This window comes from Eumetopias jubatus, unplaced genomic scaffold, assembly GCF_037043125.1.
Source record: "Eumetopias jubatus isolate StellerSeaLion01/CBP00866 unplaced genomic scaffold, mEumJub1_p1.0 scaffold_14, whole genome shotgun sequence".
Taxonomy (NCBI): domain Eukaryota; kingdom Metazoa; phylum Chordata; class Mammalia; order Carnivora; family Otariidae; genus Eumetopias; species Eumetopias jubatus.
In genome coordinates this window covers 23,397,974-23,422,511 of record NW_028274820.1, presented here as the reverse complement: position 1 = coordinate 23,422,511, position 24,538 = coordinate 23,397,974, and the positions used below count along the sequence as shown (strand labels likewise).

Here is a 24,538-nt window from a genome sequence, read left to right as displayed (position 1 = left end):
AGGATTTGGGAGATTGTGAATACAGGTGAGAAGGGGTTGAAGCCAGGAGGAAATGGCAAGAGAGGATCAGATATGCTATGGATTGGGTACATACACTGGCAAGCTTTTAGAAGGAGTTCTGGGAACATGCCTCTGGATACATGTCATGCAGAGGGGTGTGGCAGTACCAGAGCAGTGATTGGTCTATCTGACTGTGTTCCTAAAGAAAAAAGATTTTTTTTTCATACTTCTTATACCGTATTGTAATTTTGAAATTAATTTTAATCATACAAAATCCATGAATGCTTTAATTTAAAAACATTGCAATTAGACTAATTACCCTTTGCAAACCACCTTCAGTTCCAATCTCCTCCCTCTCCCCAGAGGTAACAGGCAGAGATGGCTGAATCCAAACTCATTTCATTCTGGGTCTTGCCAAAATGCAATGTCTACTGAATCATATCTGTGCCAGGTTTCTTTTGTTTATTGATTGGGAGGAGTTGGAAGTGAGACTAGAAATGAGGAAAATTGGGTTTACTTTGGAGAACTCAGTCCCCTGAACTCCCAAATGTGACTGAGCCTCCTTTGCTCCTTGAAGTGGCCCCTCCCTCCCCCACATTGAGAAGGCTCATCCTGCTGGAAGACAGTGTTGCTTTCTTTTCTGAGAGAGAGAGATCTTAATTGTCCCTTAGGCTCCTTCATCCCACTCCTTGGCCTCTCCAGACCGGTAACCAGGGCATGCTCTCATGTCAATTATGAAGTCAAATTGGAGGAGAAGCCTTTACACAAATTTGCTAATTTTTATCAGTAGAAAGCTGGGGAAGACATGTGGAGACAGATTTTGAGGTTGCTTGACTAAGGAAGAAAAAACAGACTTTCAGATGTGACTGAATCCACTGATATGGGTATATTTACCAGAGGTTCTGGATTCAATGGGCTAGCTTGAGCAGATGTATTCGGTTCTAATAGTTTGATTAGTTGACACAAACCTAGTTTCGACAGCAGCTCATGGTAACCAAAATTAAGAAGCCAGAAATGGCTTGGAACTAAAGGACTTACGGAGATAGAAATCTTGGAGTGGATTCAGGTGTAATTCACTCAAAAAGTATTTATTGAGTGTATACTATGTGCCAGACAGTCTTCAAGAAAGCCAGAGATAGATCAGTTACCAAAAACCCTATTCTGCAACGTGGAAACCTTAAATATTACTGTTTGTAAAATAATATTTATATATTTACTCTTGTCTGAAAAGTTGCAGAGGAACTTTGTGTCTTATCAGAGGAAATGAATAACAATCTGTAAGAAATGCCATAAAAAATTCAATGGGGCAAAGGAGATGAGGAGTATGACAGGAAGGATGCTACTTTACATAGGCAGTCTGGGGAGACCTCCCTGAGGAGGTGGCCTTTGAACAGTCTTAAAGATACGAGAGAACGATTCAGGCGGATAGCTGCGAGAAGATACCCAGGCAGAGGGAGCATCAGGTGCAAAGGTGCTTTGCATGTTTTAGGGTCAGCAAGGAGGCCAGTGTAGGAAAAACAGATGGTCTAGGGTGGAGGGGGTTTAGGAGATGAGACCAGAGAGAACTTGGGGGGTTGGGGTTAAGTAAGGGGTGGGGTGGCGACTGCCAGACCATCTAGACCTTATAAGTCATGGTAAGAATTCTGCCTTTTACCCTGAGTAGGTAAAAGCCCTAAGGGTTTTGATCAGAAGAGGTACATAATCTCAACCCGTTTTAAAAGGATCACTCTTGTTTAGTGGAGAATACACTGCTGGGAGACGTGATTGAAGCCTGAAGACTAGTCTGACAGTGTTTGCAATGATCTTGGAGAGAGATGTGCACCACGGTGCTTGCAGTGAAGTGGATCCTTAAGGTAAAGCGGACAAACTTTGCTGATCAAAGATGGGGGTGGATGGTGAAAAGGTCAGAGGTATCCCAAGGACAGGATTTTGGCCTGAGCAACTGGGAGGGATGGAGCTGCTGTTCACTGAGGTGGAGAAGGCTGCAGGGGCAACCTGTCCGGAAAGTGTAGCAGGGCTGGGGTGAGGCGGTGGTGGCCAGCAGTTTTGAACATTCGAAGTTCAGATATTGATAATACATCCAAGTGGATGGCATTTGGATATTAGCATGATGTTCAGAGAAGACATCTAGGGTTCAGAAAGACCTTTCTAGGGGCGCCTGGGTGGCTCAGTCGGTTAGGGGTCTGCCTTTGGCTCAGGTCATGATCCCGGGGTCCTGGGATTGAGCCCCACATCACTTCTCCCTCTGGCTTGTGCCCTCTCTCTCTCTTCCTCTCAAACAAATAAATAAAATTTTTTTAAAAAAGGAAAGAAATACATTTCTATATTCAGGAATACCAGAAGAGACGGTCATGCATCTATGGGCCTAGATGAGATAACCTAGTAAATAAGTGTCCATCGAGCAAAGCCTTCCAGGGAAGACGAGTTGGAAATAAGGAATAACCAGCACAGTTGCAGCCCATCCACCCTGGAACTGTCATTTCAGAGGTCACACAGATGCTGCCTTATGGAGCAAAAGGGGATTTATTCCCACTGCAGCAGCTTTCTCTAGGATATTCTAGACTTAGATGTGCTTTTCTTTGCTTCTGCCAGCACCACTATTTTGATGAGTTACTAGATGTCTTAAAAGCAGTTATGGCAGTCTAGACATGGTATTCCAGAAGTCACTGCTTGTGACTTAGTCACTTCACTGTGAAGGGAGGAGGCAATGATCTATGGAAGCCTCAGATACTGCATCTTCTGGGAGGCAGTGCCGTGTGAGTTTGGAGTGTTGTCGTGTAGGATACTGTGTGTTGTTGTTGTTTTAGAGATTTACTTATTTATTAGAGACAGAGAGAGCATGCATGTGAACTGGGGAGGGGCAGAGAGAACTTCTCTGTCAGTTCAGCAGCTTACTGTCCCCATGTCCATATTTAATTCTGCCTCTGCACTTTTGTTCACCTAAAGTCTCAGGGGGTAAACCAAAATTAAAACCATGATCTAGCTAATTCATGATCAGCATCTTCCTAGATATCACAAGGAACCGCAAAAAGATCTGTATTATTTTATTAGTGATTTTCAGAAGGAAACCTACACTATGCCTCTGAGGATATAAACTCTTGTTTTGAAATTCCCTCAAGGAGTAGGAGGAGAGAGACTCTTAAGCAGGCTCCAAGCCCAGCGTGGAGCCCAACATGGGGCTTGATCTCACGACCCTGAGATCACAACCTGAGCCAAAACCAAGAGTCAGATGCTTAACCGACTAAGCCCCCCAGGCGCCCTGGATTTGGTGTGTTTATGTATGTGTGTGTGTCTATAGCAAAAGAAATATGAATATGAACTAGGTCATAGACCGAAAAATGTTCTTTGTTAACCGTGTAATGCCCAAGTTTGAATAATCAGGTATAGTCATTTTAAATCATTAGAGTACTAGTTTGCTATGATTATAAACCTTTAGTTAGCCAGAGACTGGTTTTACTCTTTATTTTTAGAGACAATGATATTAAAACTTGTTTCTTTCAAAAACATTTTCCAAAACTTATCCCGGTTAGCAATAACCGAAATCTTGTATTTCTAATAGCTTTCAAAGTGAAAATAGCTAGAAAATACACTAGAATAGCTATAAATGAATCTGACTGGCGATTTCCACTTAATGTTGGGTCTAGCTGGAAAGGAGTATCGTCCTCTGTATATGGGTAGGTTCCCCCTGTGGTGTATATACACACACGTAAACACACAGAAGTACGTGTATGATACACTTGCAGGCTTATGTATGCTATCTGTAACACATGCTACAATACACAAGGAAGCCTACCCATTCAAAGAAAATAGATATGCAGCTCATAGAGTCAAAAATCAATACAACAAAATTACCATGGGCCAATAGCTAGCTTATTTTGTACGATGCCATTTAAAATAGACTGCCATAAAAGAACTTCAGATAGTTTTCTTTAAATCCCCTATAACAAATTCTATGCTCCTAATGTGGCTGTTGCCCCTTGAAATGTCCCTTCTTTACTGCCTCTCTTCTCCTCCACAACCCCCTAGCATGGGTCCTTCTACTCCTTGACAACTTCTCTGTCAGTTCAGCAGCCGACTGTCCCCATGTCCATAGTTAATTCTGCCTCCGCACTTTTGCTCACCTAAAGTCCCAGGGGTAAACGAAAATTAAAACCATAATCTAGCTAATTCATAATCAACATCTTCCTAGACATCACAAGGAACCGCAAAAAGATCTGTATTATTTTATTAGTGATTTTCAGAAGGAAACCTACACTATGCCTCTGAGGATAAAAACTCTTCTTTTGAAATTCCCTCCTAAAAATCATGTTTATAAACAAATAGCCTTATATTTAGCCTTAGCCTCTTAAGATAACTGATATTACATTTGTATTTATTATTTTAATAAAATATGTATCATTTGCCTACTGTATGTATAGCATGATGCTATATGCTTATCAAAGTATTTTGGATATGATTTTTTCCAAATAATAACTATATAAACTGTCAAAATTTGAGTTTAATCTCTAGCATTCAAGGCTTTCTTAAGTAATTAAGGATGACACTATTGGAGATGAATTGTTTCTCTATTACAAAAGACCTCATGCAAAGGTTCATCTTATCTGGGACCATTCGGAATCTGAAAACTTGTTCAGTTTCTGGTCTCTGGAAATTGGTTTTCTCATCCTCTGCAGGAAACAAATAGCTTGTGCTAATGTTGTGAAAGTTTGTCAAAGAAGGGTCCACAAAACTACTTGTTTACATTTATTTCCCATCCAGTAATGATAGTATCACATTTTTTTTTTTTAGTTAATTAAGTAACCTGTTTTAGTTTTTGTTTCTAGATTGTTGCTTCTGAATACTAATAATGATAAGTAGCTGTTACTTGCTGAGTGCCAGTCGTGTGCTGGACACTTTTCTCGGGGCATTTCCAATGTTCTCTCTGCTGTGATTAATGCTGCAATAGGGAGGTAATGTTTTACACTCACTAAAGTCTTCCCTGAAAAACAAACAAACAACAAACAAACCTCTGTTCCCTGCAAACTGTTTATCATGTGTGGACAATTACCCCTTTTCAGCTTTTCTGGCTTTCTCATATATTTCTCATGAAATGGGCTAATTTTCCGTGACAAATTACCTATGGTGATTCCAAGGTAAAGTACACACAGAAGTAAATCTCAGGGGACATCTGGGTGACTCAGTTAAGTGTCTGCCTTTGGCTCAGGTCCTGATCCCAGGGTCCTGGGCTGGAGCCCCACATCGGGTTCCCTGCTCAGAGGGGAGCCTGCTTCTTCCTCTGCCTGCCATACCCCCTGCTTGTGCTCTTTCTCTGACAAATAAATAAATAAAATCTTAAAAAAAAAAGTAAATCTCAGTATTACCCCTGCTCTAGCTTTCTGTGTGAATTTTTTAAGTGGAAAATGATTCCAGTTAAATCTCAATTTAAGGTGAGGCAAATTTTTTTGTATCTTCTAAAACAATTACATAATATTCTGCTGACAGGAGATATTTTAAAAATTAATACATTTTCAAGTGTGTTAATGATCCTACTTAACCTAGTAGTTAAAAATTATTTTCTTCCTGAAGCTAAGTCAGAATTTATAACAACTCTGACAGAGAAGGCCAAACAAGTATTCTATCTCTCCAAACACTATTTTACTTCCATGGTTACAGTGAAAACATTCTGCTTAAGTACAAAGCACTTTGTAAGTTCCTTGGAAGCCATATATCTTGATGAAGTCCCAAAAGTTCATTTTTGCTTGTTTCCCTTGCCTTTAGAGACATGTCTTGAAAGAGGTCACTGTGGCCAATGTTGAAGAGGTTACTGCCTATGTTCTCCTCTAGGATTTTGATGGATTCCTGTCTCACATTTAGGTCTTTCATCAATTTTGAGTTTATCTTCATGTATGGTATAAGAAAGTGGTCCAGTTTCATTCTTCTGCATGTGGCTGTCCAATTTTCCCAGCATCATTTATTGAAGAGACGGTCTTTTTTCCACTGGACATTCTTTCCTCATTTGTCGAAGATTAGTTGACGATAGAGTTGAGGGTCCATTTCTGGGTTCTCTATTCTGTTCCATTGGTCTATGTGTCTGTTTTTGTGCCGATACCATGCTGTCTTGATGATCACAGCTTTGTAATAGAGCTTGAAGTCAGGCATTGTGATGCCCTCAGCTTTGGTTTTCTTTTTCAACAATCCCTTGGTGATTTGGGGTCTTTTCTGATTCCATACAAATTTTAGTTTTGTTTGTTCCAGGTCTGTGAAAAAAGTTGATGGTATTTTGATAGGGAATGCATTGAAAGTGTAGATTGCTCTGGGCAGCATAGACACTTTCACAATGTTTATTCTTCCAATCCACGAGCATGGAATATTTTTCCATCTCTTTGTGGAAGCCAGAAGATTTCTCATGTAAATGCCAAAGTTCTTAATTTCATTTATTATGTAAAATGATTCTTTAAAAATGTAAATATCACAAATGAATGGTTTTAGTGATGGTGACTTTTTATTTCTGTCTTATATTCGGGTAAAAATGTTGTCTTTATCTGATCAAGTCAACGATTACAAATCTAGAGAGGCTCTGATACCATGAGTAGCTATGCAAGATGGACAGGAAGACTGGTGTTTGTATGATGAACATGGAGTTTGGGTTTCACATGCTGAACTACTAGAGCAGAGCTTCTCAAGCTGTGTCCCTGAGGTTCGGCAGACGTATTTCATGAATGCCAAAGGAAGCCGGGTAGGAAGAAACCAGCAGAATGTGTGATGCATGAAACAGAGTTCGCCTAGAATAGTTGTGCTTTCATTTTATATCTTGGGGATCCACCTTAAGTTTCACTTAAAGAAGAGGTTTTGTTTCCAAAAAAATACTTGAAAATCATTGCCTCCCTATTGCATTTTCCTTGGGGGTCTCAGCCAGCAAAAATAAAACTAGAATAGATGCACGATGATTCTAACTTGGTGTGAAATTTCTAACTTCAGACATTTAAATCTGACGTTTTAGGTGGACTTGATGTGGTTAAATGCATTCAGAAACTCAGAAGAAATTTCTCCTCTTTAAGTTCGCTTTGTAAAATGGTGATTCAGTAGTGTGATTTTTTTTGGCGGAAGGCTTTACTAATTACTATGCACATGCATTCTTTTGAAAATGGCATGGCTACACACAGGATGGTAAGCTAACCAAGAGTTTGCAGGGAATATCAAGACGAATAGCATAGGCTTCCTGCTTTCAAAGTTCCTAAAGCTACTATAGTTAAGTTTAAAAAACAGGACGGAAAAGAGTAAGTGGCATAAGGTACAAGCACTATGCAGGAAACACAACAGCAGCAACAGTGATCTCACTTGGTCAGGAAGTGGGATGCTTCAAGAAAAAGGCAGGCTCTGAGCGGTCCTTGCAAGATGAGCAGAATACCGAAGCAAGGAAATGTGAAGGAGAGCACTTCTGGGCTGGGCTCAGGAGGAGCAAAGGTGTCAGTGGGTTGGAAAATCTGGAGCTCATTCAGAAAACAATAATGGGTCGAATTTGGCCAGAGCATGGGGTCAGTGGCCGGGGTCAGTAGCAAAAAGAAGAGAGGAAGAGTGGAGACTGTAAAGGGATTTGCCTGTAAGGTCAAAGAGGTGACGATCTTGGGCAAGAAAATCTAAGGGAAGGAAAAATTCAAATCTAAGTATCTACTATCTTCCCTGCTACCTACTGATTGCTCAGTTCTGTGTCTGGGTCTGGGGTGATGGTGGGATACTGGGTGGGAAGGAAAATTGGAAGGAACTCGGAAGACCATTTTACAAAATAATGAAATGGTCAAGATGTCAAGGAGAAGATGAGCAGAGATATGGGGGTGTGGGGGTGGGAAAACAGTTTCTGGAGGAGTTTTTAAAGAGGGGCTAAGAGGCATGTGGGAGAGGCATCTGTTGCGACAAGGAATTTTCGTAAGTTTCGTTGCATGATGCGCTGTAGAACTCCCTCCTCTGTTCCTGAAGGAACCTTCAGGATAATCAAATTGCTTTCCAAGGCTTTCCGGAGTCAGTTCTGTGTTTCCTTTTGGCTGTGCTGGGATGGATTTTAAGGTGGGAGATAGCTCAGTTTTATTCGGTTCACAAACTATCTGTACAGAGCATGGGGTTTCCCCATGGTGCTGGGGGTGACAGGAGACGTGAAGGGGAGCGCACAGGGGACCTTCCCCTCTGCATCCTTCCCCTCTGCACCCACCACATCTAAATCTGTTTTACCTACTGTGCTTGCCTATTAGATTCCCACTGGAAAAAAGTGATAGAAGCAATTTAAAAACAGGGTGAAAACCACCATGGTAGACACTGAGGTACCCTTGAAGGATAATAAGCTGAGAAGTGTACTCTTAGTGTAAAATGAGATTCAGAGAACTGGAATTTCTGGCTCAGGGTTGTGCGGCCAGTACATGAAGAGCTAGAACTAAGACCCATTTTACCTGCACCATTCCCCCCACCCAGGCAGATCAGAGATTTTCTTTCCAAGCCATTAAGATTTAAGATAGGGGCGCCTGGGTGGCTCAGTCGTTAAGCATCTGCCTTCAGCTCAGGTCGTGATCCCAGAGTCCTGGGATCGAGCCCCGCATTGGGCTCCCTGCTCCGCGGGAAGCCTGCTTCTCCCTCTCCCACTCCCCCTGCTTGTGTTCCCTCTCTCGCTGTCGTTCTCTCTCTGTCAAATAAATAAATAAAATCTTTAAAAAAGATTTAAGATATTTTGAGCCTGTCCATTCTTAGATGTTGTCTTTTCAGACAGCAAAGCCTCTATCTTTTTAATCTGAGGTTTGATGTCAGGTAATTCTTGCACTCCCTTACTTCATATCTTGGATGCACCCTGGTGTACCTGTTTGCCTCTGTTGGGTATGGATGGGCTGAGAATAATGTAAAGAACTTTTGCCTCAGAAGATATTGGACTTGGCATTAGGTTCTAAGCTTGCTGCCGGCATCATCTTTCTGTTTGCCCTTATGTCAACATAAATGCTGGATGTAACAAAGGTCACAATATGATGACTCAAACTGTGAATGTACTGGGAGAAAACACAGGAAACACACTTATGATCTCAGAGTAACAAAGGTCTTCTTAAAGTATGACACAGAATCTGAAGCTGTAAAAGAAAAGCACAATAAAAAACAAATTTCCACATCAAGAAAAACCACCTTAAGCAAACACAAAAGAAATCCAACAAACTGAGAGACTTTTGCAATGCATATTATACACAAAGGCTGACGTTCTACATGTATAAAGAGTTTCTATGAATCTATAAGGAAAAAACTACACAATAGAAAAATGGAAAAAAAGATGTGAACAGAAATCACAAAAAAAGAAGTTACAAATGGGTCTTTGTATTAACCATGCTCCTCGCTTCCGTAGAGTTGAGGCTTTAATGTCTGCTCTGTGTGCCTATGCTGGCCAGCTTATTCTAGACCACCTGATCATATGTCGGAGTCACTTTGCCTTGGCCTCCAGCCTTCCTCCTTGTCCCCCTCGCCCACTTTGAAAGGAGTCCTCCTGCTGGAGGTCCACTTCTCAGATGCAAACCAGCCAATCCAGAGTCCACACTCTTAAGTGTCTTATTAGGCTTTCATCTTCAGGCCACTATACACTTGCCCTAATCACCCCAGAGCCTAGTACCAGGTCACTAGGGACAGCCCCCATGCCCCAGAGCTCACTGAACTTATTCCTACTAACCAATCCCAAGCCTGCCTACCCGGCTTCACCCATCCCTTCCCAAGAAAATCACAATAAAGGCTCTCTTGCCCAGTTCCTCCCTCTCCCTCGGCCTCCTGACTGTTCCAGTGCTTACCCATGTTGCCCATCATGGCATGGCATGCCCCCTTTTCTTAGGAACTGTGAGAGTAATAAACTATCATTTCAATGGCAACTGTCTCCTGATCTGTTTGCCTTCCTATACATGACATTCTCTGTTAATATACTGTATTTTTAAAACAGTCTTAAACATATGAAACGAAGCTCCACTCCATGCATGTTAAGGTAAATGTAAATGAAAACTGTGATGAGATACATTTTCCTCCCATCAGAGTGACAAAGTTCAAAAAGTTCGATAGCACACGGTGCTGGTATGAGTAAAGTCACATTCATTTATTGTTCCTGGGAACATAAATTATTACAGCCTCTATGGGCAGTTTAGCAATAATGAAATTTCAGACTATAGAGATTCACAGCCTGGCAAATTCTACTTGTAGACATATATATATATATATATATATATATATATATATATATGTGCTCAGAAAAGTTGGAAGTGAGGATCTTGAAGAGGTATTTGTACTCCCTGTTCATAGCAACATTATTCATAATAGCCAACAGGTGGAAATCACCCAAGTGGCCATAGACTGATGAATGGATAAACAAAATGTGGTATATACATACAATGGAATATTATTCAGTCTTAAAACGGACAGAAATCCTGTCACGTCCTACAACATGGATGGAAAAACACCAGTTTGAACTGCACAGGTCCACTCATACATGGATTTTTTTTTCAATATTGAAACGCAGTACAGTACTGTAAAGTTTTTTTTCTTCCTTATGATTTTCTTAATAACATTCTTTTTCTCTAGCTTACCTTATTGTAAGAATACAGTGTATAATACATATAACATGCAACATATATGTTCATCTACTATTTATGTTATTAGTACAGCCAAGAGTAGGCTGTTAGTAGTTAAGTTCTGGGAGGGAGTCAAAAGTTATATGTGGACTTTCAACTGTGCAGGGGGATTGGTACCCCTAATCCCCATGTTGTTCAAGGGCAAATGTATATTCAAATAGTTCTTGGGTTACTGAAGGTACTGTTTCACAAAATGCATGTTCTCTACTGAGAGCCACATGCTTTCAAAAGTCAACTTACTTTCTCTCTCAAGAACTTTCTCAAAGGAAAAGATAATACGATTAAATATTTCTTCCTAATCTTTATTTTAAAAAGCAACATCTGTTCACAGTGACAATTTAAAAAACAAGCATCTGAATTTAGATTTGTTTTTTTAAAGTAGGCTCCAACATGGGGCTTGAACTCATAACCCAGAGATCGAGACCTGAGCTGAGATCAAGAGGCAGAGTGCTTAACCGACTGAGCCACCCAGGAGCCCTTTCAGATTATTATTTTTAATATTTAACCAACTTGCTATAACAGTTTAGCTAAAGAATCAATGAAAAATACAGAGGTAGTTAAAATGTTATTAAATATATAATGAAAAATAAACATAGGCCTGTGCACATACACAAACTAGGTCCTCAGTATGTCTGTAAGAGAATCAAAAAAGAGAAAGGGAAATTAAGGACAATTAACCACACAGAGGAAGGGACAGATGAGCTGCGTGGGGGTAGGGTCTTTGTGGCATTTTCCTCTTATTCCCAGCCCTGAGTCTGGCATGTGCTCAATGCTCAGTAAAGATTTTAGAATGAGTAAGGAAGATAATCTCAGATAGGAGACAGAGAAACAATCAATTCTTCTCTGTCCCTGATTTTCAAGTCTCTTCTGACTCCCACTTGCCACTGATCACATGTTCAGATAGCAGTTTTTCTGACAACACCCTGGATTCCTGGCCAGAATCAACCTTCATGTTTTTCATTTCAAAAGTGCCAAGTATAAGGATATGCTAACATGGAACTTTCTTTTCTCTTCCCCTGGACTCTTCTGCGGTGTATGATTTTACTGATTGAATTTAGGGGTGTTAATGTACTTTGCAAAGTGGAATGTGGCTTGTAGTCTTATAATCCTAATATAAACCTTTAATCTTTGTAAATAGATATTAGCCATGTCAAAACCACAAATGTTTAAGTGCATTCCAACCATGTCCCAAAGTCTTTTTCCATACTGGAAAGATTTTTAAATTTCCACCTTACTGTCAGAGTTAAAAAAAAAAAAAAGCCAAAAACCCAAAAACTTTATGGGAAACATGGAACCTATCTGTATTTAATAATCAGTCTGTTTAAAGTTTCTTGACAGACAAAAAATAATATTGAAAAATTATTCTTGCAAGGCTGCCTGGATGTCTAAAGGACACGTGAAAACAGGCCAATGAAACTTGTAGGAAGATTTTAAAAAGAGATTTAGTAGTTTTTTTTAATGCATATCCTCCACATACAGCTATTAATGAAGTGTGATAACTAAAAAAGGATAGGGAAACTAAGGGGAAATATTTAAATAGAACATTAAATATTTACCTTTATTTTTCCTTTTAATATACAGTTTACTTAAAAAGTCAATTTTTAAAATCCTAAAATAGTAGTGTTTAAATGTATGAATGTCCAGTGAAGAGTGTGAGATGAAATATGCACTAAGGTAGGAGACTGGAGACAGGGTTCCTTGGTTGACTCAGTACCTGCCCAGGGCAAGTCTCAACCTTTCAGAACTTTAAGATAAAAATAATATCTTAAAATTCCTATTCCTTGGGTGCCTGGGTGGCTCAGTTGGTTAAGCGACTGCCTTCGGCTCAGGTCATGATCCTGGAGTCCCTGGTTGGAGTCCCGCATCGGGCTCCCTGCTCGGCGGGGAGTCTGCTTCTCCCTCTGACCCTCTTCTCTCTCGTGCTCTCTATATCTCATTCTCTCTCTCAAATAAATAAATAAAATCTTTTTTTTTAAGATTTTATGTATTTGATAGAGAGAGACACAGCGAGAGAGGAAACACAAGCAGGAGGAGTGGGAGAGGGAGAAGCAGGCTTCCCACTGAGCAGGGAGCCCGATGCGGGGCTCGATCTCAGGACCCTGGGGTCATGACCTGAGCCGAAGGCAGACGCTTAACGACTGAGCCACCCAGGCGCCCCTAAATAAAATCTTTAAAAAATAAAAAATAAAATTCCTATTCCTTACGGAATCACTATGGGAATTAAATTACACATTTAAAACTACATTGACTATCAGCCCCTTGAGGGTGAGGATCTTATATTTTCACCTTTGTAAACAGTTACTTGATTAATTCATGTATGAAAGAAATAGAAATAATTTTCACTCTTGAAAAACATTTTAAACTTCATTACAGATTAACCCAAGAAACTCATCAGTACCTATAGGAGGTCAAACCTAGAAAATGAAGGAAGCTTTAGTAGCATCCAAAAATCACCAGGATTTTCAGTAACTAATCAAAAATTTTTATTAAAAATTCCTAAAGTTATTTAATCTGTTACCAGCCTTAGGAGAATGAAATGTATAAAGAATAAGAAGGTATCTTTTGAACATGTGAATATCCCAGTAAAAGTAGGGAATTAAGTAAATGAGAGCAACATCTTTTTATAAACACACCATGGTAGAAGGTGCTCTTAAATATACATAAAAACCAATCTGCAAACCTTTGAGAAAGCAATCTGAATACTATTGAGAATCTTTTATGTCTATATATCCAGCCCAAAGACTTCCCTGGGAAACTCAGGATCCACATATTGGACGTTCCTCTCAGACCCTTGCTTCTTCTGAATTCTTTGTCGCTTAGAATACCATAATCCAAGCATCAGTTCAGACTCTTTCCTCTTCCTCACTCCCCTCCTCCCTGTCCATTCAGACACTAAGTCCAGCGTTTTCTATTTCCTTCGTATCTCTCCTACATGTATTCTATCATTTTTCCCATTGCCACTGCCTTGGTTCGGTCTCTCCCTACATCTTCTCTTAGAAATGGCATTCTAATTGGTGATATGGCAGGAATGGAACAGAGACAAATTCAATAGGTGTTTACGGGAACCAACTGACAAAAATTAGGTTTAGGAGAAGAAGAATGAATTTAGTTCTGAGTGTGTTTAACTTGAGGTACCTTAGGGTCATTTGGTAAAGATATTCCCAGTATGTGCATGTATGCATGTGGGCAAAGCTTAAGGACAGAAAAGTAGGTTCATAGTGGACCCCATGGGTACGGCTGCAATATCCCCTCTCATGTCGTACTCCCCTGAAAAGCTTTTTCCAGATCATCTCATTCCCACAGTGATTGTTCTTTCCATTCAATTCCGATAACTCTGATTGCACCTTCCAGGTTCACAATTAAATGTTGCCTTTTGTCGATAGTTAATATTTCAAGTTTCTTTTTCCCAAGTTAAGCTTCTACAGAATAGTAACCTTTTATATGCTTTATGCCCATGAACGCCTATGGTGTCTGGTGCTATGCAGCATACAGAAGGCGCTCAAAACAAAGGAGTGGAAGGGGTAAATTTGATTTTAGTGACTTTAATAATAACCATAATGAACATCTCCTAGCATAGAGCTTGGCACATAATGGGCACTGAATTAATATTTGTGAAATGGATTGAGACTTCAAGTTTCCCATTACTCTTCAAAAACTTCTTGATATCTCAATGGCTTCCAGATCTGACATGCAACTAACACTTGGATGCAAATATATGTATTACACGTGTTGTAAGAAGTCCAAGAGTTCATAGTTTTATATATAACCTGTTTCAGTGAAAAGGTCACCATCAGCAAGCCTAGTCCATCTTGATTTACTCATCCACACGACTTGAACACTCCCACACTCTACTCTTACAGAATTTCGTATTCTATATGGACGCACACTTCTACTTCCTCAGTGTTTCCCTCCAATGTTCACATTGCCCCCTCGTGCCTCCCAAATGCTCCCATGCTACCTTCCCTCTTCACAGGCCAAAGACATAACTACGACTGGCACAAGAATTATTTTCAAGAAATGAAGAGAAGGAAGGTTCTTGGTGAAAAACAAAAAGCCAAAAGGCTTAGGCAAATAATTGCATGTTTTGATTTTGGCCCTTGGCATTAAAACAAGAATGACTTTCTGGCTTCCAAGTCTTGGAAAAAACTTCAACATCTGACACGACATTTGACACCTGAGGTCACACTTACAAATCAGTGGTACTTTACATAACAATGTACAGACAGAAAGAGGAATCCTAACTTGGGGAATACCGTGAAAGCTATAACTTGTGTTAAGCCTGGGTGTGCCACAGCATCTAGTAAGATGCTTTGAACAGAGAGACACACAAACTATTTGTTGAAAAAATGATTTTTTAATGCTAAATATTTACTGCTTGCCTCTGTGCAAGGTCTTGAGCCAGGTGCCGCCTAGGATACAAATAAAATAACACATAGTGCTTGCCACTGTGTTGGACAACAAGAGTTATATATGGCCCTCAGAGTGTATGTTGGTATAATCTTTTTGGAAAGCTATTTGAAGTTATCTGCTAAAGCTGAATATAAACCTAGACTATGAGACAGTCACCCCACTCCTAGGCATACACCCAAAATAAATGAATTCATAAGTATAAGGCATGCACAAGAATGATCATGGAACTTTGTTCATAGTCATCCCAAACAGGAAACAACCCCGATCTCTTAACAGAATAGAATGGACAAGCTAATTATGGCATATTTACATTTAAGAACGCTATACAGCAGTAAAAAAGAATGAACTACGGCCACACGCAACGCAAGGATGAATTTCAAGGACAAAATGGTGAGCCAAAGAAGCCAGACACAAAGAAACACATACTGTATGATTCCCTCGGTATGATATCTAAAAAGAGGCAAAGCTTATGTGTAGTCATAGATCAGAATAGTGGTTGACTTTGGTGGGGGCAATGACCAGGAAGAGTCGCAAGGGACACCTCTGGGTTGTAGGAAACATATCTTGATCTGAGTGGGAATGTGGCAAGAATGGAGAACAGACAAATTGAAAAGAGATATTTATCTGTCAAACTAACAGAGAGCACACAGGAGGAGAATTAGGATTGGGAGAAAGAAGGATGAGTTTGGTTCTGAACGTGTCGGTTATAGGGATATGTGAACATTCACCAAGCTACACAAGTACATATGTTAGATAACAAAAAATATTTTTTGATAACAAAAAATTTTCAAATAAAAATAAAATTGAGCGCTATCAAATTTTAATAAGACAAGAAAAATCTATGGAGCGTCAGGCTTCATAGGTAGGCAGCAATGGCAGAGTTGGGGAGCAGACGTCCAGCATTAAACCACACAGTCCACTGCTGGGAACCTTGTGGCTTAGTTCCCAAGCACCACTTGGAACAAATTATCCCAAAGTGTGAATTAATACAGTGTAGTTCCTGCCCTGTTAGGTCTTATTGATTAATACAATCATTAATCATCGATTAATTAATGATTAATCTCATTGGTTAATACAATACAATTAATACATCACAGTGTCAGTGGGGAATTCTAAATTTTCCATGCAAAGTATTATATGAAAAGAAGATATTCAATAAATCTCTGTTAATGACCAGTAACAGGTGATAGGTATAGCCTACAAATGCTCAAATAGTTGAGAGGTGGTAGGAAACACCGGCAAAATTTCTCCAAGGACATGGGAATTGAGCCAGACTCTAAAAGGTGAAGAACAGATGCAGGGGTTGCAAAGTATGGCCTCTACAAGTATTTGGTTTGATTTCTTTTAGTGTGAATGGCACAGTCTTTCAAGATGCAATGGGACCAGGAGTATTTCTAGACAGCCATAACCTTGCATCATGCTTTGTGAGTATGTGCCAGTTTCCTAGGCATCTGAATGTGGGAGAGTCCCTGCAAAGGAGTGCACCATAACCAGAAGATCATGAGAGGCTAAGTGAATTATTAGATGCCACACGTGGTTTGGACCCAAATCACACAGTGCTATGAACACCATACTGACCGTATTCTACAGGCAATGTTAAATGAGACCATGCCATCCGTGTTTTGGTAGTGTGGGCCAATTGCGTGACTAGCATTGATAACAATAAATGCTGTAAGCGGCTTCTGGCTCTTTCAATGTGATGCCAAGCATCTGGACCTTTGGAAGTGGATTTCTGACTGCTTTCTTTCAGTTGCCGTCTGAACTCTTGCTATTCTGCAAATATAGCTTCTGTTCGGATAACCGAAGGAAGGACGCTTATGTAAAGTGGGTCACAAACGTTGTTAAGACTCATAAATCTGAGAGGAATGTTGAAAGAATTAGTAAATAAAGCTATAGATGCCAACAGAAACAATTTCAGTGGTGTTTCTTATGGAAATAAAGTTGTTTGACACCAAGAATCATTCTGCAAGATGATTGGCCTGAGGAACTGTCATGCAGAATTACTGGTTTCATTACTGATGTAATTTTACACTACTCAAAAGGGTAGATAAGACCATTCTTTGACACTATAGTCTAAGGTATCCACCTTCTCAGGGGCTAGTCATACCCAATGATTAATAACTACAATTTATGCATACATGTACCCTGAGAGATTCTTGAGATAGTTAATAAATTGCTACATTGAACATCAATATGCAGGAGAAGTTGTCCTAGGTTCACCTTTGTCTTTACAAAACAAACCTTCCATGCTTCTTTATCTATGCCTTAAAAAACTTGGCTATAATTTTTATTATTTAGCGTAACCTTTAGTAGAAATGAACTCTAGCCTTATTTTTTATTTGATAGAATTGTTAAGGGTAGTGGTATAAAAGTAGAAATTCTTTCGCAAAAAGTTGAATATACAATGGATTTTAGCAGAAATAGAGAACCCTGGTTACTTAAAAATATGAAGACTAAAGATGTGGATTCGTGGTTTTAAATATATAAATATAGATAAAGAAATAGATATAAATTTGTGGATAAATACACGCGTGCATCTGTTGCCTAGCTCTGTCTGCTGAGAGGACTTAGAAGCAACGACAGACTGGTAGCTATGAGCATACCCAGCATTGAGGTCTAAGTTTGCAAATACATCATTCTCCACTAAAAGGAACCAGGGATCCTTTGGGAAATTTTGAGAATTCCAGGGTTGGAGCAAAGAAAATGCAAGAAGAGTCTGGAAAACATTCTTATGACAGAAAGTAAATAATTACACAAAGAATCATAGGGTCATGTCAAAAGGACAAGTGAGTTTTCTTGAAGGGGTGTACAATGGCCAAATCAGGGAAAATTGAGACATCAAAACAAATAATGACGGTAATGGATTATAACCCATTGAAAAGAATAAGAACTCATAGGGAGAGATGATAGATAGATAGATAGATAGATAGGTAGATAGATAGATAGATAGATAGATAGGAAAAAGGTAGACAGAACTAAAGAAAAGAAGGTTCTTCCTTACAGTAGGAAGCCAACTAATAAATGTAGAAGGAATAATGGAATTAGACAATCATCATTTGGCAATCATCATAATAAGAACCGATTTGGGCAAGTATCATCAAGAATGTAAAACTAGTAGGTGAAAATCTTAGGAGGAATAGGATACTTAAATCTCAGTCTCAGAGTATCTCCCCATAGGTGCTTATTAATTTCAAACAGAAAAATAACAACCGTACAGAGGAGGAAACTGTGAAAGTCACTGCCTTGACCAACTGATCAAAATTCACACCACCAGTAACAGGACAAGTTGCTATCTTGTGTTCCTGACATGATGTTTGTATATATAAAATAAAAACTCAACAGCAGTGGCAGCAATTGTTCCAAATATTTACACCAACAAGGTATTTGGGTGGAGATTTGGCTTTGCTTCTTGGTTTTGAATGAACTCTGGTTTTGTTCTAAGACTTTTTAAGCTTATTCTAATTTTTATTTTTTTTAAAGATTTATTTATTTCAGAGACAGAGAGCAGAGGAGACTTTTTAAGCTTATTCTAATTTTTATTTTTTTTAAAGATTTATTTATTTCAGAGACAGAGAGCAGAGGGAGAGGCAGAGAATCCCAAGCCGACTCTCCACTGAGTGTGACCCAAGGCGGGGCTCGATCCCATGACCCTGAGATCATGACCAGAGCCAAAACCAAGAGTTGGACACTCAACTGACTGAGCTACCCAGGAGCCCCTAAGCTTATTTTTATTATGACTATCAACTTACTTAGAGGTTTTATTCAGTTACATTCAGTTCTATTTGCACAAAGTTAATAGTCCAGTATAGTTCTCAAGCATGACAAGGTAACAGTTGCATTATGTAGTCAGTTATTATTTAAAAAAGAAACTCTCCTCATATATGGGCATTTCCTAAATGTTCATCTTAGTTTTTTTAAAAATTAGACAATAAGACAAAAATCAGACAAACATCATATTTCCTTTTTTTGCTTCTCTGCTAATACAAAGCAGTATATTTCAATGCTCTACTGCTCTAACGATCAAGATCTTTTATCTTCATTTTATGGAAGTAAATGTAGTATATTCAAGAATGAAAGAAATTTGCTCTTTTATTTCATTTATCCACCTATGGAATGTACTTAAATGACCACATACATGCAAATATTTATTATGCTATGAAAGTGTCAGAACTTACACTACTACGTTAGTACAGGATTGTATGATAAGACTTTGGAAGAGAAGGTGGGGACTATTTTATTTTAAAGTGCTCCAAACTGTGTGTATTGCCTACAGGTTACATGTGATAAGTCATTTTGATAATAATATTAGCTTCATCTGATTTTTAAGTTGATTATGATTCAGGTCTGAGTATAGTAATACATAGAGAGAAACCTACCTCTTGCAGACAAATGAAAGCTGGAGTTGTAGATAAATCAACACATCGCTCATCTTGGATATATATTGTGGGTGCTACAGCACAAATGGGGTCCTCCTGAGCCTTTTCATCTTTCTCCTCTTCCTCTTCTTGTTCTGTGTCTGTGGTACTGTCTTCCATTTTTCACAATTCTAAAATAAAATCATTCCAGATTCAGCTATTTATGGAAATCTTCACACATAAAGTAAAATTAGTGGAAAATAATGAAAGCAAGCAAAGGTCAGCTGGGGTAAGCTATTCTCCAGTGAAGTTATAGGTCAGTACACTTAGCTATAGATAAATTATAATAAAGACCTCTTTGTTACAAAGATACTCTCCACTGCTACACTCAAATCAATAATTCTAATTTTAAAAAGTAGGCAATTGTGGCATTAATTGGGAAAAAAGTTATATAAGCTCCACGAAAGCAGAAACCCCATTTTGTTTATTGAGCATTATAGTTAACACTCAATTACTATTCATTGATTGGGTAAATAAACATAACATTCACCCTTAAAATATAACACAAAATAATTCAAATTTTTTTTTGGAAACTAAAAACCAACAACACCCTGCTATGGCCAACACTGCCTGAGGCATGCACCTGTGCACCAGTCCAACAGTTTACTTGCTCGATACCTATATTTTTTGCTGTGGCCACAGCTCAGGCCTATGCTTGTATGTTCTGCCTTGCCACCTCACCCATATCTGCTGCCCATGTGCATGCTTAATTGTCCCGTCAGACTTCACTTACAAAACATCAGCTCAAGAATAAAATTAAGGATACCAGGAGGGTGACCCTACAGCATTAAACCAAGCTCAGGCCTTTGTGAGAGTGGGTCCTTGTATGACTGCACAAGTCAACGTAGCCAGCCTATGTGCTGCCCATTGATTTGCTCACATATTCAAGTGGACCCAGAGCAATTTCTAAAAGGACCTGTCTTGGCCAGCAAGGCCTCTCCTGGCCCATTTTGGTGGCATTGGGATCGTTGCTCTTCTAAGAGATCCGGTAAGAAGACCCAATTGCATTAAAAAAAAAAAAAGCCATCCTAATCTTCTGCTATTTTGATCTCTGACACATGTGAATCTGCACTTCTAACAGAAGGGTAAACATGCACTTTTCTCTTGCCAGAGAAGATAACTCCAACTGTCATAAATTAAAGGTCCGGATCTTCTGTTGAACATCTATCATCTCTCATGTCTATCTTATCAGATTAGCTGCTCCCTGATGATGGGATCCCCATTCTTTTAATATGGAAAGCATGTTCTGTAATATGAATCTGGAAGGCATGCTAGGCTCTGGCTCCTAAATTTATTTGTCAAGTGGCCACAGGCATGCCATTTATTCATTAAGTTTCTTTTCCTCCTCTCTAAAATGGGAGTCACAGTAACTAATTTTTCTGTTTCATACAGACACAAATTAAATGGGATCACACCTGTGGACTTACAGCTTCCACTCCGCTATCTCTAATTTTCAAACATAGACATAAATTACACGTATGCTTGTTTTCCTCTTCCTGCTGCAAAAATACTTCATAGGTGGTAGCATGTACTTCCATCAGGAGGCACTAAATGTCTGGTTGTCTTTTGTTTTGTTTTGTTTTTTGTTTTGGCTTCATTTGGTTGTCTTTCTTCATGTGGGATTAATAGCCATTGATATCATTTGGACTCCCACTCCCTTAATACCCGCATATTTTTTTCAGTGCCATAAAGCAGTGTTTTAAAAGAACCTGTTGTTATCAAGGCATCACCACACTTCGATTTTGGCAACTGATCACAGTTTATCATTTAAATCTTCAAGGAGCTGAAAAGGTTTGATTACATATGTAGATTTGTTTGTGTTTATAAGCTAAAATATGTCGGTTCAACCATTTCATGGATGAAAACCTGTTAATGACTATCCCAGAAAAGCATTTCCCTCTGAACATTAGACCATACCTGTTAATGTTAGCTTTTCCTTAAAGAAATATTTCAAATATAAACAAAAATAACAGAATGGCATAATGAATCCTCAAGTATCCATCCACCGCTTTCAATAAATAACAATTCATGGACAATTTTGTTATATCGGAACCCTTCCACCCACCCCTCCACTCTCCGTATAATTTTGAAGAAAACCCACACACATAGACTTAATAATATACCCCGAGGAACTCAGGAATACCATACAGGATAACCCTCACGCCATTGCACACCTGCACGCCCCTCCTTTGCGTGGATGTGCCACAAACTAGTCAAACAACCCCCAAATTATAAACACGTGGAATGTTGCCAGTTTTCTGCTATCGGAGCTTTGCAAAGTATAGTACACATATTTACTTAAAAATATATTTTAAAGGCTCTTGGGATTTGTATAATGGAGATGGCATTAGCTTTCAAAACTTAATTTCAGGCCATCTTGTCAAAGCACTGCTTCCCTAGGCAACAAAAGAAGGGCACTGTGCTGAATTTGTACAGATTCCTCGATCTGCTGAGGTTTTTCAGTCTCCAGGACCTTGAAAACATTCCAAATATTTTCAATCAGGTAAAACATTATACACAGGGAAGTAACGAAAAGACACTATAACAGAGTTCGGATAGACATTATCAGACAAACTTTGACCTTCAGAAAAGAAAGGGAGAGTGAGTAGGAAAGTAAGAAAATACACTAGAGACAAATGCAAAAGTCTCATGTGAACTTAAACCTAAGACACTAATTAATCTAATTAAGTAACAGTTTGGAAAGAGCTTCAGGAGATCGCAAAGTTTAACAGATTAAACAAATATTCAAGGGGTCATTAACGTAGGATTGCAAAGCCTATTATGTCAATATCGCCGTGCTCCAGGCAATAGGATTGACAGCTATTAATAAAAAAAAAACAGAATAAGATATATTCTCAGTCTACATAATATAAACAAGAGAATATTTATAAAATATCTAAATTTCTGGTATAGGAAGAACATAGCTATCAAGTATGGTAATTCTAGAGATGTGTATCTCCATAATGCTAAGTCAATCGTTTTATGAGGAGCAATAATTTACAAAGAGGCAAGCAACTTACAATATAAAGAGAAATCAAGGCAGGGAATAACTAGCTCTATATCATACAAGGTAAGGTAAAATAAACCTAAATAAAAAGCAATGTTGTCATACCAACATTGAGATAAGCCTTTAAAAGCAGCCTGTGGCCTGGAATTTAGATTTTTTTTTTTTTTTTTGGCATTGAGGAGTTATCTGAACTTGTAGAGGTGTTGGTGATAATGAGAGGAATGTTTTGGAAGGGGTGTGAATTTGAAGGCAAGGAGACAATTTAGTGGCTGTGAGTCAGCTCCCTCTGCTATGCGCAGGAGACAGATTCATTGGTGAGCAAAACCAGACCAGGTGTCTGGCCTCAGGGGCGCTCACAGGCTGGTGAGCAAGATAGAAATTAATCAGAGAATCACAGAGATAAAATGTAAAAATAAATATAACTGGAACAGGTGCGATGAAAGCATGGACCACAGAAGCAGGGTTACCATGCACGACACATTTCCAGTAGGCAGGATTCCCATAGCAAATGCCACAGTGAAGCAGCCCTATTGGAAGGTTAGATGCTAAGGATCTGAGCCCAGGCCACACCGTGCTATGCTGTAGGAGTCCGAAGAAGAGAAGACACGGTTTTATGAGGCTTTCTAGAAGGGAGAGGACATGTATGGAGATTTCACACAGAAAAGCAAAAGGCTAGTGAAGGAGAAAGGGAGGTAAATAAAAGCTTTAGTCCTATTCCATATGGCCACGGAGCTTCTTTATCATTTACACTTTGTTTCGGGGTTAAAAGTAAAGCCAAAATAGGAAGCTTCACAAAGAATAATTAAGCAATAAACATTGCACAGGGTATGCCTTGTGTTGTAAGACAAACCACCACTTCCTCTTCTCAAAGGCCAAAGAAGTGATCATCATTTTGTGTTTTGATTTTGAACTCTTAAGGAAATTTTTCTTGACAGTTACAAGGAGCACGTGCAAAAACTAAATGGTCCATGCACCAGAGAATAGGACAGATACACAAATGATGATGACCTTTTGAAGATAAAAGGGCAACGCTTGCTTCAAGAAAGATGTAGCAGGAAACCACGCTTTCGATATTACTTGCCACTGAACCAGCACAAGTTCTGCTCATTTGAGAATAGCAGGGTATCATGTAAAGTCAAAAATGATATGGTCCCACACCATTCTTTTTCATAAGTTAGCTCTTCTATCTGCTCTGGAAACATGACCACATGCTCCCTTCCCCAGCAGCCCATTGCTATGGGTGAGTTACAGGACTATTTCTACAGTAACTCAGAGCTGGACCTGTTGGAGGAAGGGAGACATCTGGGACAACTGTTTTGTTTGTTTCAGTTTCCTATACTTATTTAAAAACATAAAAATGTCAAAATGAGGTCTCAAAAATTGTGGTATATTTAAAGTTATATGACAAGTGCCTCTCATTCCTGTCAGTGTATCTCTGTGATTATATGCATATTCTCTTTTTTTAAGATAAGATTAAAAGTCAGCATTGAAGGCCTTTTCTGAAAGGCCTCTGGTCCACGTATCACAGGCTCAGAATATTCAGCAGCGGATCCCCCATGCAGCCTACAGTTACCTCAGATCCACTTAATCCAACAACATCATCACCAGATACTACCAGTTTGGGAGTCCTAAATGCAACAATCATTGCACTTATTCATGTGTAGATCTTTTATTCACGTACAATTACATAATACTCATTGTTATTATACAAACGTGATTAGACTTGAAACATTTTTTTTAAAGATATAGATACAGACTTCAGGTCCTGTTTTTAAGAAGAGGGGTAGAAAAGCTTTGTCATTCAAAACAAACCTAACAAATCAAACCACAACTTCTTTCTGTTCCTAAAAAAATGAAAAGAAAAAATAAAAAAAAAACCTCTCTCTCTCAAAAAACCAAACCAAACCAAACCAAAAACCCTGTAAAAAAAACTCCAGTCTGGGACAGAAAAAATAAAACCATTGCAGTTCAGTATGTACAGATAAAATTTGCCTCATAACTGAAGTGTTAAAGTAACAATGTGGATTAAAAACATACATACACAGACATAAAAGAAAACTCTTGAGAGGAAGCTCCAAGTGCATATCTAGCCTTAAAGT

General features: G+C 38.9%; 1 protein-coding gene across 1 annotated transcript in view; it reads right to left on the bottom strand.

The window, feature by feature from the left end:
* CCDC146 (coiled-coil domain containing 146) overlaps window positions 1-19,552 on the bottom strand; it is a 103,223-nt gene extending 83,671 nt beyond the window's left edge. The window contains exon 1 of the mRNA XM_028117895.2: window positions 19,394-19,552. Within this exon, the coding sequence (XP_027973696.1) occupies window positions 19,394-19,552 (159 nt within the window). The remainder of the gene's footprint in view (window positions 1-19,393) is intronic.
* Window positions 19,553-24,538: the final 4,986 nt, after the last annotated feature.